Raw genomic sequence first — 16,831 nt, 5'->3', positions numbered from 1 at the left:
ATTCATCCTCAGAGTAATTCAATATGGGAAGTCTTTGAGAGAATTTTAATTCAGTTTTAAGTAGCAGACCAAAAATAACTGAAAATATCAAGATGGGACAGAAAAAGGATCTGAGAAGAGGAGCTTTTTTCCCAGGTATGTTTCATGTTTACTCTGGGACTGACCTTCAAATCAGGTTATATTGAAATAAATAACTTGTTAAAAATTTAAATTATGCCATCAAGGTAATAGTTTTTCCTCTTAAGAGAGTTTATTGCCATGCGTTTCAGAGAGATTGAAGGGCAATAAAATTTTAGGGTCTATGGAACTTTACAATAAAAGTGGTACCAGCAGTTTTGTTGGAAGAAGAGTAATAAATAGAAAAACTGTAAATTTTAAGATCCTAAATTCATTCCTGAAATGAATTAGCTCTCGTTCTTTCATACTTTTCCTTCTCTATCTTGTTTTGGCGCAAACAGGTCTAGAGGGAACCTTAAAAAAAAAAAAAACACTAATTTTTAATAAGAACTCTCTCTCTCCCTATCAGGGTAATGGTTTTTTTTAAAAAAAATCTAGAAGAGTGACATCAGCATCATGGCAGAGTGAGTTCTTCCCTCAGACTCTCCCCACTAAGATACAATGAAAAGGACATTCATAAACCAACGAGGACATTCACACAACACAAAAGACATTTGAGAGACCCAGGCAGACATATGTCTGAAGGTAGAAGTGCTGTACCCCCCAGGGGGAAGGGGAAGGTAGTAAGGGGATCTCCTCTCCCTCCCTGGCAGCAATCTAGGGTGCAGGACCATGGGCAGCTCTGAGAAAAAGGGGGAAGGGGTTGCTCTCCACAGGAATGCCTTCTCTCTCCAAGTTCCCTCACAGCCCATCGGAAAGTTTCACACAGAGGAGGCTAAACTATTGCGGGGATATTTGTCAAGTTATCACCCCAGGAGGGCGGGTAGCAAGGGCAGAGCGACAACACCCCCAGGATTGCACACATGAAACAAAGCACCCCTCCCCCCACCTGGTGCTCCAGCTCAGCTGGCCAGCCAGAACACCTGTGCATACCTTAGAAAAGCAGCAGCTGCCAGCGGGCAATCACAGAAATGCCCTGTCAGCAAAGATAACACACAGCTCCCAACACCTCCCTCCCACCCCCCCGCCCCTGCAGTGGCAGCAGGTGGAATCTGTGACCAGATACTATCACTATGAGAAGGAGCAAATCCACCACATCAAATAGTATGAAGAAATATATCAATACTCCAGACCAGAAAGAAAATGACAAGCATCCAGAAATCAATCCTGAAAGCACAGAAATTTACAATCTAAATGACAAAGAATTCAAAATAGCTATCAAGGAAAAACTCAACAAGTTACAAGAAAATTTAGATAGTTCAATGAAATCAGAAACAAAATTAATGAATAGAGGGAATTCTTCACAAAAGAGACTGAAACTATAAAGAAAAACCAATCAGAAATGTTGGAGATGAAAAATACAATGAATGAGATAAAGAAAAATATGGGCTCCCTGAATGACAGAGCTGATATTATGGAGGACAGAATCAGCAATCTTGAGGACAGAAATATAGAAATGTTTCAGATGGAGGAGGAGAGAGAACTAAGACTAAAAAGAAATGAAGAAATTCTCCGAGAAATATACAACTCACTTAGGAAATGCAACATAAGGATTATAGGTATTCAACAGGGAAAATGGAGCAGAAAGCTTGTTCAAAGAAATAATAGCTGAGAACTTCCCAAATCTGGGGAAGGAGCAGGAAATACAAGTAAAAGAAGCTAATAGAACTCCTAATTATATCAATGTAAAAAGACCTTCTCCAAGGCTTGTAGTAGTAAAACTGGCAAAAGTTGATGACAAAGAAAAAATATTAAGGGCAGCAAGGCAGAAGAAAACAACTTACAAAGGAACCCCTATCAGTCTTTCAGCGAATTTATCAGCAGAAAACTTACAGGCTAGAAGAGAGTAGAATAATATATTCAAAATTCTGAAAGACAAAAACTTTCAGCCAAGAATACTCTATCCAGTGAAAATATCCTTTACATATGATGGAGAAATAAACACTTTTCCAGATAAACAAAAGCTGAGGGAGTTCATCACCACAAGGTTCCTCTACAGGAAATAATGAAGAAGGCCTTCATACCTGAAAAAAAAAAAAGAGTTCACAAAGCCTCAAGCAAGGAGATAAATAGGCAGATAAAATTTAAAAATTGCAGCACTCTATCAGAACAGATTTGCAAACAATTATAACATTATAGATAAAGGGAAGGGAAACATCAAAAATAAATGTAATCTCATTTTAACGACAAACTCAAAACACAAGATGGAATAAGTTGTGACAAGAGTAACTTAGAAGAGGAAGAGCAAAGGGATGGAATCAGCTTAGACTAAAGAAAGAAAAGGCCATCAGAAAATGGACTATCTCATCTATGAGATTTTTCATACAAACCTTATGGTAACAACTACACAAGTAATCATAACAGAAACACAAATGACAAATAAACAGAAAATCATCATAGAGAACTACCAAACTGAACTGGCAGTCTGAAATACATGGGACAAGAAACAAGGGAAATACAGAGTAATCATAAAATGAGTGATAAAATGGCAGCATTAAGCCCTCATATATCAATAACCACTCTAAATATAAATGGATTGAATTCTCCAATCAAAAGACACAGAGTGGTGGGATAGATTTAAAAACAAGACTCTAGGGGCCAGCCCCGTGGCCAAGTGGTTAAGTTAGCATGCTCCACTTTGGCAGCCCAGGGTTTCATTGGTTTGGATCCTGGGTGCAGACATGGCACCGCTCATCAAGCCATGCTGAGGCAGCATCCCACATGCCACAAGTAGAAGGACCCACAACTAAAAATATACAACTATGTACCAGGGGGCTTTGGGGAGAAAAAGGAAAAATAAAATCTTTAAAAAAAAAGCAAGACCCAACAATATGCTGCCTCCAGGAAATACATCTCAGCTCTAAAGACAAACACAGGCTCAGACTGAAGGGATGGAAGACTATAGTCCAAGCTAAAGGCAAACAAAAGAAAGCAGCTCTTGCCATACTTATATCAAAGTAGACTTCAAAATAAAACAGGCAATGAGAGACAAAGAGGGGCAGTATATAATGATAAAAGGGACACTCCACCAAGAAGACATAACACCGATAAATATACATGCACCTAACACAGCAGCACCACACTACATAAAGCAACTATGAACAAATCTAAAAGGAGATGTTAACAATACCAATACACAATAATAGTAGGGGACCTTAACACCCCACTTACATCAGTGGATACATCACCCAGACAGAAAGTCAACAAGGAAATAGTAGAATTAAACAAAAAACTAGACCAGATGAACTTAATAGATATACATAGAACACTCCATGCAAAAACAGCAGAATATACATTCTTCTCAAGTACACATGGAACATTCTCAATGATAGACCATATGTTGGGGAAGAAAGCAAGCCTCAATAAATTTAAGAAGATTGAAATCATGTCAAGCATCTTTTCCAACCATAATACTATGAAACTAGAAATTAACTACAAAAAAAGGTGGGAAAGTGACAAATATGTGGAGACTAAAAAACATGCTACTGAACAATGAAGCAATTAAAGGAGATATCAAAAAATACCTGGAGACAAATGAAAACGAAAATATACCATACCAACTCACATAGGAGGCAGCAAAAAAAAGTCCTAAGAGGGAAATTCATATCAATACAGGCCCACCTTAACAAACAAGAAAAATCTCAAATAAGCAATCTTAAACGACACCTAACAGAATTATAAAAAGAAGAAGAAACAAAGTGCAAAGTCAGCAGAAGGAGAGAAATAATAAAAATTAGAGCAGAAATAATTGAAATTGAAACAAAAAAAAAACAGTAGAAAGGATGAATGAAACTAAGAGCTGGTTCTTTGAGAAGATATACAAAACTGACAAACCCTTAGCCAGACTCACAAGAAAAAAGGAGAGAAGCCTCAAATAAATAAAGTTAGAAATGAAAGAGGAGAAATTAGAATGGATACCACAGAACTACAAAGGATTATAAGAGAATATTATGAAAAACCATATGCCAATAAATTGGACAATCTAGAAGAAATGGCTAAATTCTTAGACTCATACAACTTCCCAAAACTGAGTCAAGATAAAATAGAGAAACTGAACACACCAATCACAGGTAAAGAGATTGAAACAGTAATCAAAAGCCTCCCAAAAAATAAAAGTCCAGGACCAGATGGCTTCTCTGGAGAAGTCTACCAAACATTCAAAGATTTACTACCTATCCTTCTCAAACTATTCCAAAAAGTTGAAGAAGATGGAACACTTCCTAACACATTTTACAAGGCCAGCATCACCCTGATCCCAAAAACAGACAAGGACAACACAAAGAAGGAAAATTACAGGTCAATATCACTGATTAACATAGATTCAAAAATCCTCAAAATATTGGCAAACTGGATACAGCAATACATCAAAAGGTTCATACCCCATGATCAACTTGGATTTATACCAGGGACACAGGGATGGTTCAACATCTGCAAATCAATCAATGTGATACACCACATTAACAAAATGATGAATAAAACCCACATGATCATCTCAATAGACACAGAGAAAGCATGTGACAAGATCCAACACCTATTTATGATAAAAACTCTCAATAAAATGAGTATACAAGGAAAGTACCTCAACATAATAAAGGCCATATATGAGAAACCCTTAGCCAACATCGTACTCAATGGGGATAAACTGAAAGTCACCCCTCTGAGAACAAGAACAAGACAAGGATGCCCAGCATCACCACCCTTATTCAACATAGTACTGGAATTTTTGGCCAGAGCAATTAGGCAAGAAAAAGAAAGAGAAGGAATCCAAATAGGCAATGAAGAAGTGAAACTCTCACTGTTTGCAGATGATATGATTTTATATAGAGAAAACCATAAAGAATCCATTGGAAAACTATTAGAAATAATCAAAAACTACAGCAAAGTTGCAGGGTACAAAATCAAAATCAACTTACAAAAATCTGTTGCATTTCTATACCCCAATAACAGACTAACAGAAAGAGAATTCAAGAATACAATCCCATTTACAATCACAACAAAAAAGAATAAAATATCTAGGAATAAATTTAACCAAGGAAGTGAAAGACCTATGCAATGAAAACTATAAAACATTATTGAAAGAAACCAATGATGGTATAAAGAAATGGAAAGATGTCCCATGCACATGGATTAGAAGAATAAATATAGTTAAAATGTCCATACTACCTAAAGCAATCTATAGATTCAATGCAATCTCAATCAGAATCTCAAAGACATTCTTCACGGAAATAGAACAAAGAATCCTAAAATTCATATGGGGCAACAAAAGACCCCAAATAGCTAAAGCAATCCTGAGAAAAAAGAACAAAGCTGGAGGCATCACAATCCCTGACTTCACAATGTATTACAAAGCTAAAGTAATCAAAACAGCATGGTACTGGTACAAAAACAGACACACAGATCAATGTAACAGAATTGAAAGCCCAGAAATAAAACCACACATCTATGGACAGCTAATCTTCAACAAAGGAGCCAAGAACATACAAGGGAGAAAAAATAGTCTTTTCAATAAACGGTGTTGGGAAAACTGGACAGCCACATGCAAAAGAATAAAAGTAGACCATTATCTTTCACCATACACAAAAATAAACTCAAAATGGATCAAAGACTTGAAGTTAAGACATGAAACCATAAAACTCCTAGAAGAAACTATAGGCAGTACACTCTTTGACAGCAGTTTTAGAAGGATCTTTTCAAATACCATCACTACTTGGGCAAGGGAAACAAAAGAAAAAATAAACAAGTGGGACTTCATCAGTGTAAGACAAAGGAAGGCAAGGCAAAGGAAATCAGGAACAAAATAAAAGAACCCACCAACTGGGAGAAAATATTTGCAAATCATATATCTGACAAGGGGTTAATCTCCAAAATATATAAAGAACTCACACAAGTCAACAACAAAAAAACAAACAGCTCGATCAAAAAGTGGGCAGAAAATATGAACAGACATTTTTCCCAAGAAGTTATACAGATGGCCAACAGGCACATGAAAAGATGTTCAACATCATTAATCATTAGGGAAATGCAAATCAAAACTACACTAAGATATCACTTTATACCCGTTAAAATGCCTATAATCACCAAGACAAAAACAACAAATGTTGGAGAGAATGTGGAGAAAAGGGAATCCTCACCCACTGCTGGTGGGAATGCAAACTGGTACAAGCACTATGTAAAACAGTATAGAGTTTTCTCAAAAATTAAAAGTAGAAATACCATACGACCCAGCTATCCCACTACTGGGTATTTATCCAAAGAACTTGAAATCAACAATTCAAAGAGACTTATGCACCTCTATGTTCATCGCAGCATTATTTACTATAGCCAAGATGTGGAAGCAACCCAAGTGCCCGACTAATGATTGGATAAAGAAGATGTGGTATATATTAATAATGGAATACTACTCAGCCATAAAAAAGACAAAATCGTCCCATTTGCAACAACAAGGATGGACCTTGAGGGTATTATGTAAAGCAAAATAAGCCAGACAGAGAAAGACAAACACCATATGGTTTCACTCATTTGTGGAAGATAAACTAACACATGGACAAAGAGAACAGATCAGTGGATACCAGAGGGAAGGGGGTCAGGGGGATGGGCATAAGGAGTGAAGGGGCACATTTATGTGGCGACTGACAAATAATAATGTACAACTGAAATATCACAATGTTATAAACTATTATGACCTCAATAAAATAAAATAAAATAAAAGTTTAACTTGAAAAAAAATCTAGAGGCTTCGTGTTGAATAATTATAAATTCAGTCTACCAGTCCTTGTTAGAGGTACCTTCAGTTGACATGCTCTGGAATAGTGTCACCTCTTTCAATGGGAAAATTCATTACTTGAGATCATTCTGTCTTCTTTCCTCTCTCTCTGAAACTCCTGTAACATATATGCTCACTATTCCCCAAATACCATCAGAAATATATTATAAAGCCATAAGTTCTCCCCATCCCTCCCAAACTCTCTCCCTCACTCCCTTACTCCCTCTCTCACCCACTTTCACACATATACGCACACACACACATCAAATACCAGAAGCACGTGGCTTTAGAAGGCTGAGCTCCTCGGAAAGGCTGATAGGCAAAAATGGCTGCTCTTTGTCAGTACTCTGAATTCCCATATCATCTCTCCCATTGGATTGTTCTGATCCAAACCCTACAACACACATTATTCCTATGATACTCTGAAATCACAACTGTTAATTTCTGCTGGCACCCCACAGCAAAACTCTTAACATCAAGATAAATTACACTGTGGCATATTGAGATCAGCATGAACCATTGCTATTTTAATGTAAACTGAAAGAAGAGGCTCGAAAAAGAAATTGCCTATCAATTCCTCTAAAAATAGTAGCTTTAGAATTCTTCATTTTAAAAAGTCAAGGAAATCTGACGTAAGCAATCACTAAAATTGTCCGATATCAGCAGATGAAAATGTTCGAGCAAAAAATAATAATGCTACATATACATTACTCCAAATTTCTTTTTTTTTTTTTTTGAACATTGGCACCTAAGCAAACATCTGTTGCCAATCTTCTTTTTTCTTTTTCTTTATTCTTCTCCCCAAAGCCCCCCAGTACGTAGTTGTGTATTCTAGTTGTAGGTCCTTCTGGCTCTGCTATGTGGGACGCCACCTCAGCATGGCTTGATCAGCCGTGCTAGGTCTGTGCCCAGGATCCGAACCAGCGAAGTCCTGGGCCTCCAAAGCAGAGCACGCAAACTTGACCACTCAGCCATGGGGCCAGCCCTCCAAATTTCATTAAAGGCAGCACAGCAGCCAGCTCGGGTTGTTTTGAATCAGAAATAAATTGAACTTCTAGTTCTAATGCCAATTCATCATACGGAGTGTTGACATAAAATTTTCTCATGAATCCAGGTTACTGACTTGTAACTAAACCCTCTCTCTCAAAATAGTACCACAGACTTTTTTAAGTAGCTGATCTTTATTTGCTGCATTCTAAAAGGCAAACACCGAAAGAAGATAACAAACTGAAAGTAATATATCAAATAATTCAGTCAAAGTCCTGCTTAGGAAAAGTATCTTTGCTAATAAGATAGTAAAGGCTATCCTAAATTGCTTTTTTGAGAAAACTCATTTCTTTCTATGGCAGTTGTACTTACTTAATAGGCATTAGAGGGGAGGAAAGAAGGAAAATCAGGGCCAAAACAAAAATTCATGGTGATTAAATCTGTCTGAATCACAATAGAGTTGTAACAGAAAGTCAAATACAAAACAATCGTAGCACTTCAACTAGTTTTAACCTAACACACATACATAAAATGTTGGTTTCCATAATGTATTCCTGATGTTGCAAGATTAGTCATAAAAAACAATTTCCCCAGGAATTTCAACGAAGAAAAACCATTAAATCATTATACCACAAGTCTCAAAAATATCAAGGATATGTAATCCAGAAAGAGAGAATCCAAATATTAAAATCATTATTTGAGGAATAGTCTCTATAATGCATTCAATGAATTCAAAGAATTTGGGAAAAATGTAGTTTTTTACCGACTTTCTTAATTTACCAGCTTTCTTAAAAGCGCACCCCAGTTAGTCTTTGCTTAAGATTCTTTACATTCTTCTGTCACATCTTCAGTCTCCTGTTCATCTGCACATTAAAAACAATAACCAAAGTTGTGAGGCAATCAAAAATGTGTGCATAATTAAGAAAAAACATTCAGCCTATAAAACATTAAATACTTTTACACATGAGACAGTGATCATGTTCTTAATATTTGTAGGACATTCATCACTAGGTGCATACAAAGTTTACAAGAAAAAGTGGAAGATAAGCTGCCTGCCTTCATTAAGCTTACAGCTGAGGGAGAAATTTTTGGGTTTTGAGAGCTAAAATGGTCACGGACTGGAGACAGGCATCAATTTATTTTTTTTTATTATTTTTTATTTTTTTTTGCTTTGTACTAGGTTTCTGGAAAGTAGGGTGAAACCAAAAGAAAATCCTGTATTTAGGGTAGATAAGAACTCATCATCTTTCATTTCTTCAGTGTGAGAAAAAAAGTGCGACACTAACAGAAATGGAATGGAAATATTCTTTGAACCTTAGTGAGAAGGTTATCAGAAAAGGCAGAATTGACAACAGAACCAAATAAAAGGGAGTCAGGAGAAACTGGAACCCTCATACTCTGCTGTGGGAGTGTAAAATGGTGCGGCCACTTTGGAAAGAAGTCTGGCAGTTTTTCAAAAGGTTACCATAGACCCAGCAATCCTACTCCTAGGTATATGCCCAAGAAAAATGAAAACATACATCCACCCCAAAAACTGTACACCAATATTCACGGCAGCATTATATATCAGCCAAAAAGTAGAAACAACCCAAATGTCCATCAACTGATGAATGGATAAAGAAAATGTGGTACATCCACACAACAGAATATTATTCAACAATAAAAAAGAATGGAGTACTGATGCATGCTACAACATGGATGAACCTCGAAAACATTATGCTAAGTGTGAGAAGCCAGACACAAAAGGTCACATATTGTTTGATTCCATTTACATGAAATGTCTGGACTAGGCAAAGTCAATAGTGACAGAAAGTAAATTAGTGATCGCCAAGGGCTGGGGCATTGGGTAAAGTGGGGAGTGACTGCTAATGGGTACAGTGTTTGTTTTAGGGGTGAGGAAATTGTTGTAAAATTGATAGTGATGATGGATGCACAATTCTGTAAATATACTAAAAACTATTGACCTGTATAGTACCGTTATGTCCACATCCTAACCCCTGGGACCTGTGAAAGTTACCTTACTTGGGAAAAGCATCTGTGCAGATGGAATTAAGGATCTTGAGATGACAAGGTCATCCTGGATTATCCAGGTAGGGCCTGTATTCAATAACAGATGTCCTTATAAGAGACAAGCAGAGGAAGATTTGTGACACACACAGAGAGAGAAAAAGGCAATGTGAAAACAGAGGCAGAGATTGTGAGACTGTGAAGACAGAGACCACAAAGCAAGGAAGCCAAAGAATGTCAACAGCCCGAGAAACTGGAAGAAGCGAGGAAGTACTCTCCCCTGGAGGCTCCAGGCAGAGTGTGGCCCTACTGACACCTTGACTTCAGACTTCAGGCCTCCAGAACTATGACATCATAAATTTCTGTTGTGATAATTTGTTGTGGCAACCATAGGAAACTAATACAAGTATATAAAATATATGTCAATAAAGCTGTTACTTAAAAAAATCAACCTAATAATTAAGGGAAAATGATTCGGAGTTTCAGAGAGTAAAGTGAGAAATGTAGTGATGTTGTCAACACATGGAGAAGAAATATTAAGGAAGATGTAAAGGAAGGTGGGATAGACGAGAAGCGGACCTCAATACCCCACACGTGAGATGAGGAATAAGCCCGTGACCCCATGCCTTCATAACTGCTATTGCTTCTATCTGGGGTGTCCTCCATCTTGCTCACCTCATCCTGGGAGGCTTAACTTAAAAACCACCTTCCCGTCTCCCAGTGTTCATCTTTCCCTCCGCAGTGCTGCCGTGCACTTTGTCCCGAAGCTCTTACTATACTTGTCCCACCTGCTGTGACTATCTGCTTAAGTGCCCGCCTTCATCAATAGACCATGAAATACTTCAGAGCAGTGCTCATGTCCTACTCACCTTATATCCTGGGAAAATGTCCTTAATGACTAAATACAATGAATACGACGGAGTCCTGGGGCCCTGGTTTTAAAGCATGGCTACACAAGAGAATCATCCAGACCCCACCTTCAGAAACTGGTGTAAAAAAATACTGATGCCCAGAGCCAAACCCTAGAAACAGATTTAATTCATATGAGATGGAACCAAGGCATTAAATGGTTTTAAATCTCATCAGGTGATTCCAGTGTGCAGCCAGAGATAACCAGATAGCCAGAGATAAGTGCTTGTTATAAGCACTGCCTAAGGGATGGACTCAATCTAGCTTAAAATACCAGACAGACTTGAGGCAGATGCCAAGTAGAGAGATCTGAAAATCAAAAGTATACAAAGCATAGATGATCCCATACTGGCTATATGTCTCCAAATAAAATGAAAGAGTAGAGAACTCAAGCCAGGGCATGCTTGCTCTCAGCGGCTAATGGGAAGGTTACCCAAAAGAAGGACAATAGGGATGGCTGGAGAGACAAGATAACAATCTGGAGAAAGCAATATCTTCATTAAAATGAAATTTTAGAAGAAAAAGCAGAGATTGAGCAGACGGGAAAGAAAATACTTTCTGACATTATTTTTACCACTACCATATATGCTAATATTTTTTATAATCCTAAAGTAGAGAGACTGGTAAACCATCTAGTCCAGAGTTTCTCACACTTTAAGGGCATACAAATCACCTGCTGGGGGCATCTTATTAAAATGCAGACTCTGGGGCTGGCCCTGGGGCCACCTGGTTAAGTTTGTGTGCTCCGCTTCAGTGGCCCAGGGTTTCACCAGTTCAGATCCTGGGCGTGGACCTAGCACCACTCATCAAGCCATGCTGAGGTGGCATCTCACATGAAGAACTAGAAGGACCTACAAATAGATATACAACTATGTACTGGGGGGCTTTGGAGAGAAGAAGAAGAAGAAGAAGAAAAAGATTGGAAACAGATGTTAGCTCAGGGCCAATCTTTAAAAAAATAAAATAAAATAAAATGCAGACTCTGACACAGCAGGTGTGGAGCAGGGCCTGGGACTATGCATTTCTAACAAGCTCCCAGGTGATGCCAATACTGCTGGTCCATAGAGCTAATCAACAGTCATGATCTTCAGTAACTTTTTCCTTTTGCCCAATTTGAATGAAGCAATGGAATCAGAAGTTTCTAGTAACTGATAAAGTGATAAGTATATTACAATGAAATATCAAACTCTCCAACATGCCATTGTTCACTTTACACTACTAAACAAAATGATAGAGGAAGTGATATTTTATAAGTAGACAGAGAAAATAATCAGCACGATTTACATGAAAAGTCTACGTCAAGAAGAATTGGATTAAAGAAAATTAGTTGAAAGTTACTTGAAAAGATAAATTCATCAAACATAAACCTACTATATACTAAAGTTTTATAGAAAAAAGAATTAACAGTGGAACTTTCTAATATGGCAGCTCTGATATTTTGATCAAATAAACTTTGGAGGACACTTGATTAAGTTACTAAGAGCATCTGAGAAGCAATTAGTAGCCTTGGAAAAATAATTTAACAAATAATAACCAGGAGGCCTGATGTCACACTGTTTGAGAGAAACAGAACTCCATCAAAGCAATGGTGAGTTAAGTATTTCCCTCAGAGCAAGCCAAAATATTTTTTAAGGGAAAAAAAAAAATCAGCTAATAGTTTTACTATTTTTAGAATCCCACTGCTCCACTGCAAACCAGTAAGACTATATTACAACAGAGAAAACTTTCGCAAAACACTCTACTGCCTTTGAAACTGTTCAGGTGGTATGAGTAATAACATATACCAACACACACGCAATTCAGACCACTGCAACATCCTGCCCAAAAGTCAATCCACCCGCAACCAGGCTTCATTGAGCAAGTTACAATCAAATAACTTTTGATGGGCAGAAGTTCAACGTGAAGTGTGTTCAGATGGTATAGCTGTCATTGCTGGTAGAACTTGTGCTATCTGAGGACACCAATAGGATAACATAATCAGCTTTCTTACACCTAAACTGAAACCCATATCTCTCAGTTTGGCACAGCAAAATCTTGTAGCTTGCATTAATTTGACGGACTGAAAGCTCTACACCAGGGACTCTGATTTCAGTAAGCCTGACTAGGGCCTTAGACATAGGTATATAACAAACAAGCAACAACCTCCCCAAATGACCCCAAGGCTCACCCCAGTTAGGAATAATGCTCTGCGGTTTGAATCAGTGCTTCTCCGACTTCACTGTAAATATCACCGGGGATCTCATTAAAGTGAAAATTGTGATTCAGTAGGTTTGCGGTGGGGCCTTAGGCACTGCTTCTAATGAGCCCCCAGAGATTGGACCACACTCTAAGCAGCAAAGGTTTATCACACGGGATGGAAATCATATGGCTCTCAAGGGCCAAACACAGGAAGCAGAGGGCCAGATGGGGCCCATGTCCTCCTGCAGAGGATATGCCCCTTCTAAAGGGCACTTCTCCTACTCAGCTCCCCTCACTGATGGAAAGACCTGCCGATTTGTCAGAAAAGTGAGAAATCCAGGCTTTTATGGAAAATCTCTTGATTAAATGTTAAAGGTGTAGAGGAGAGAGAGGTTAAGTAACTTGCCTAAGATCACATGCTACTAGCAGAACAAGGATTCAAACTCAGGTGTGCCTCACCCAGAGCACATGCTCCTAACCGCCAGGCCAGATCATGCTGGTGGGTGGACCAGCCAACTCTGCGCTCCTCCAGGCTCCAGCCTGGGATCCCAATACTTACCTGGATTCTGTTAGCTTTGTCCTTTGGGCAATTAATTTGCTCTTTGGTTTTATGTTGTCAGTTTCAATTTAGAGTGAACAACCATCCCAGTCTGTCAGGGACTGAGGGTTTCCTGGGACAAGGGACATTCAGTAGTAAAACCAGGACACTCTCGAACAAACCAAGACTGTTGATTGCCCTAGCTTTCATTTAGAGGTGTTATTTTAAAAACAACCTTGTCTGACTCATTGCTGCATTTGTTATAGAAATTTTTAAGAACAATAGTCACTACATGGGTCCTATGGGAAATGCCATCTTGTTTTCCTTGAAGAATTAATATATTTCTGTCCCCCTTTCTTTACTATGTGACTGACTTTGCATCCCTTTTGCCCTATTCTACCATTTTTGTTATTTGTTATTCATATTTGCCTCTCTGTTATATGAATTTCTGTTGATAAGTAGCTTAAATGCTTAGCAGGAAAGAGAGAATACTATACATGCATAGATGCCTTTTTGTTTTGCTTATCTAGAAAGCCATCCAGCATAAGATAGCTTGATTAAACACTAGGATAACCACAGATCTGAAGCATTTTCTTTCTGAAGTGCCAGTGTTCTCAGTGGTTAAGTGGTACCAAAGAACACTTACTCCTCTCTCTCCTCACACTTCCACGGGGAGGAACTTACAGTGGGGAAGCATCCAGCCTCACTCTACGCTGCCCCCAACTCTCCCCATGGGAAGAAGAGACGGTTATCTAATTGGTGAGTTTAGGGGAAGAAATGGCATGCTCAGCTCAGTCCCTTCCTCTGAGAGAGTCAGTGCCCCCTCCACAAAGGTGTTTCTTTGCTCTTCCATATTATTGGTTCCACATGGACAGGTCTCCACAGGCGAGGCTTGAGGTTCTCCACCTCTGCCAGCGACTGCGTGCATATGCTTATTTTGGGGGCATAGCATCAGGAAGACCATTTGGCGGCCTACACAGCTCACAACAATCCTCGACATTTCATCAGCAATAAAGCCAATCTCTTTGATCTCCATTCGTCACAATCCATCTATCTCTCAATGGGTTCTGATTTGGGTGTAGAAGAGAAGAGATACTATTTATCAATCCCCTAACACCCCACTAGTGAGTGAGTACCACACAGAATTTACTAGATCTTGTATCCAGAAAGTCAAATAACAGTAATTACCACAAAGGCTACAGCACAATCATGAAAAATGAAGTATTTCACACTGGAAACTTTTAATACAGATCTGAAGCAGATTCTTATTTTTCAATACCGCAATTTAAATTGACCCTCAACGTCGTTAGGTCTAGCTCTCTTTTAGAAGTTTTATCTGACTCTGCCTTTTAGAAGCAGAACTGAAATACTTGTAACAGACCTCGGTTTATCAAGGAAAACAAAACTACATATCAGGGCCGGCCTGGTGGCATAGTGATTAAGTTCATGTACTCTGCTTCAGCAGCCCAGGGTTCACTGGTTCAGATCCTGGGCACGGACCTATACACCACTCATTGAGCCATGCTGTGACAGCACCCCACGTAGAAGAACTAGAATGACTTACAACTAGGATATACAACCGTGCACTGGGGCTTTGGGGAGGAAAAAAAAAAAAGAGGAAGATTGGCAACAGAAGTTAGCTCAGGGCCAATCTCCCTCACCAAGAAAAGCATACCTAAAAAGAAATTTTTTTTTTTAAAAACTACATATCAGTAATATTTGCTATTGAAAGAGAAAATGATAAGTGCTTTTTCTTATTTCCTTCCTGTCTGCTCAGAGAAATCTACTCTTAATCACATTCATGCATATCTGTTTCCTGAAAAAGAGCCGGAATATAACGTCACATCTGACCACACTGCAACTCCTCATTACAGTTACATATTTAAAGGACTTTCTGCCAAGAAAACTGGTTTAGCATTCACTTTTGGTGTTCACTTTTGTAGAAAGCACATGATGTACAATTTAGTATTTTAGAGTAAAACTGATTAGCAAGTTATTTTAATAATTGTAAAAGCTGATGTTAGTGAAATAAAAAGCTCCAACTTCAGATAAGCTAATGCACTCAAAACGATAATGTAGGACCCATTCCTTAAGGTTTATTATGTAACAAAAAAATCAAAGGATGTTTCACACATTCACATCTATGCCATCTTAATCCTCCATACTCACAAGGGTTGTTATAATCATACACTAGGATTATCTGGTGCGATCAGAGGCACGTTCTGTGAAGTTAGAGGTAAGCCATCACAGTTTCCATTAAGTCACATTAAGTTCTAGATCATTCCATCTTGTCATGTTCTACTCAGCAACAAATATACATCAGTGTGACATGTTCACATGGAAGTAAAGTCATATCTTAGCAAAGTGCTACACACTGACTCTATGGGAATGAGACCCCTACACAACAAAGCGTTGCATCCAATTTAGTAAGTTTGCTTAGACAAGGAGGAGATGCAAATACTTTCTCTCTAATAAAAACGCTTTGTGCACAAAGAAAGAAATACACTGCAATTGGAAAGTAGCACAAAGTTTCCATAGTTTATTTTTTAAATGAAGACCCTTGGTCAGGGAAAGCAGACCACACTCAGTCATCTAACTGAACCGCAGGCTGCACGTGAACTCTGCTACTGGATAAAAACTTTACAGCCTGTGAAATTTCATCAAAAAAAGAAAAAAGTTCCAAATCTTTATGTAGAATGTGAGGCTTAAATAATGCTTAAGCAACACCACCTGCTTTCATTCATGAGATGAAGAATAAATGTGAACCATATTTTCAGTACATTATTCTACAACTGGATATAAATTTACATTCTCTCACTCCTTAAACAGGCACTTTGTTTAAGGCAGCACTTTGGACCTCACAGAAGAGGTAGCAGTGAATCGGAGGATGGAATCTCTGTCCTCAAAAATGTTACACAATTTTACAGAAGAGAAGGTGTGCATGTGCATAATGACACCGAGATAGCATGTGCAAAATGATCTGATAGGGGACCCAAGCGCTTGGACATTCAGAGGAGAAATAAAATTTTGAAAGAGGGAACCAGGGGAGGTTACTTTCAGAGAGGATGGGGTTGGAGTTCAACTACCACTGAAGGGGGACCTGATCATTCCTGAGAAGAAAAGGGCATGGGCAACAGCCGAGACATAGGAAAGCACTCGAAATCCTGAGACTAGATTATACACAATCTGAATAACATTTAGGGGACTAGTTAGAGATTGATTAGGAAGAGAACTCAGGTCAGACTGTGGAGGCATTGAACAGCAAGTGAAAGAATTCAGATTTCATCCAATAGGCAGCAGTGAACCACAGAACCTTTCTGAGCTGGGAAGTG

The 16,831-nt window shown here is 38.4% G+C and overlaps 1 protein-coding gene across 3 annotated transcripts in view; it reads right to left on the bottom strand.

Annotated features, from left to right (window-relative positions):
* Positions 1-7,677: 7,677 nt before the first annotated feature.
* The window catches only part of FSIP1 (fibrous sheath interacting protein 1), a 170,126-nt gene continuing 160,972 nt past the window's right edge, over positions 7,678-16,831 (bottom strand). Inside the window, exon 12 of one of the 3 annotated variants that reach the window (XM_014847335.3) lies at positions 7,678-8,730. In XM_014847335.3, coding sequence (XP_014702821.2) covers positions 8,684-8,730 — 47 coding nt within the window. In that variant the 3' untranslated portion in view covers positions 7,678-8,683. Of the gene's footprint in view, positions 8,731-10,654; positions 10,897-16,831 lie in introns of those variants that run through there. The other 2 variants (XM_044765178.2, XM_070503614.1) reach the window with 2 other exon arrangements.

Source organism: Equus asinus, chromosome 2, assembly GCF_041296235.1.
Source record: "Equus asinus isolate D_3611 breed Donkey chromosome 2, EquAss-T2T_v2, whole genome shotgun sequence".
In the NCBI taxonomy this organism is placed as follows: Eukaryota; Metazoa; Chordata; class Mammalia; order Perissodactyla; family Equidae; genus Equus; species Equus asinus.
This window is presented reverse-complemented; position numbering and strand designations above follow the sequence as displayed.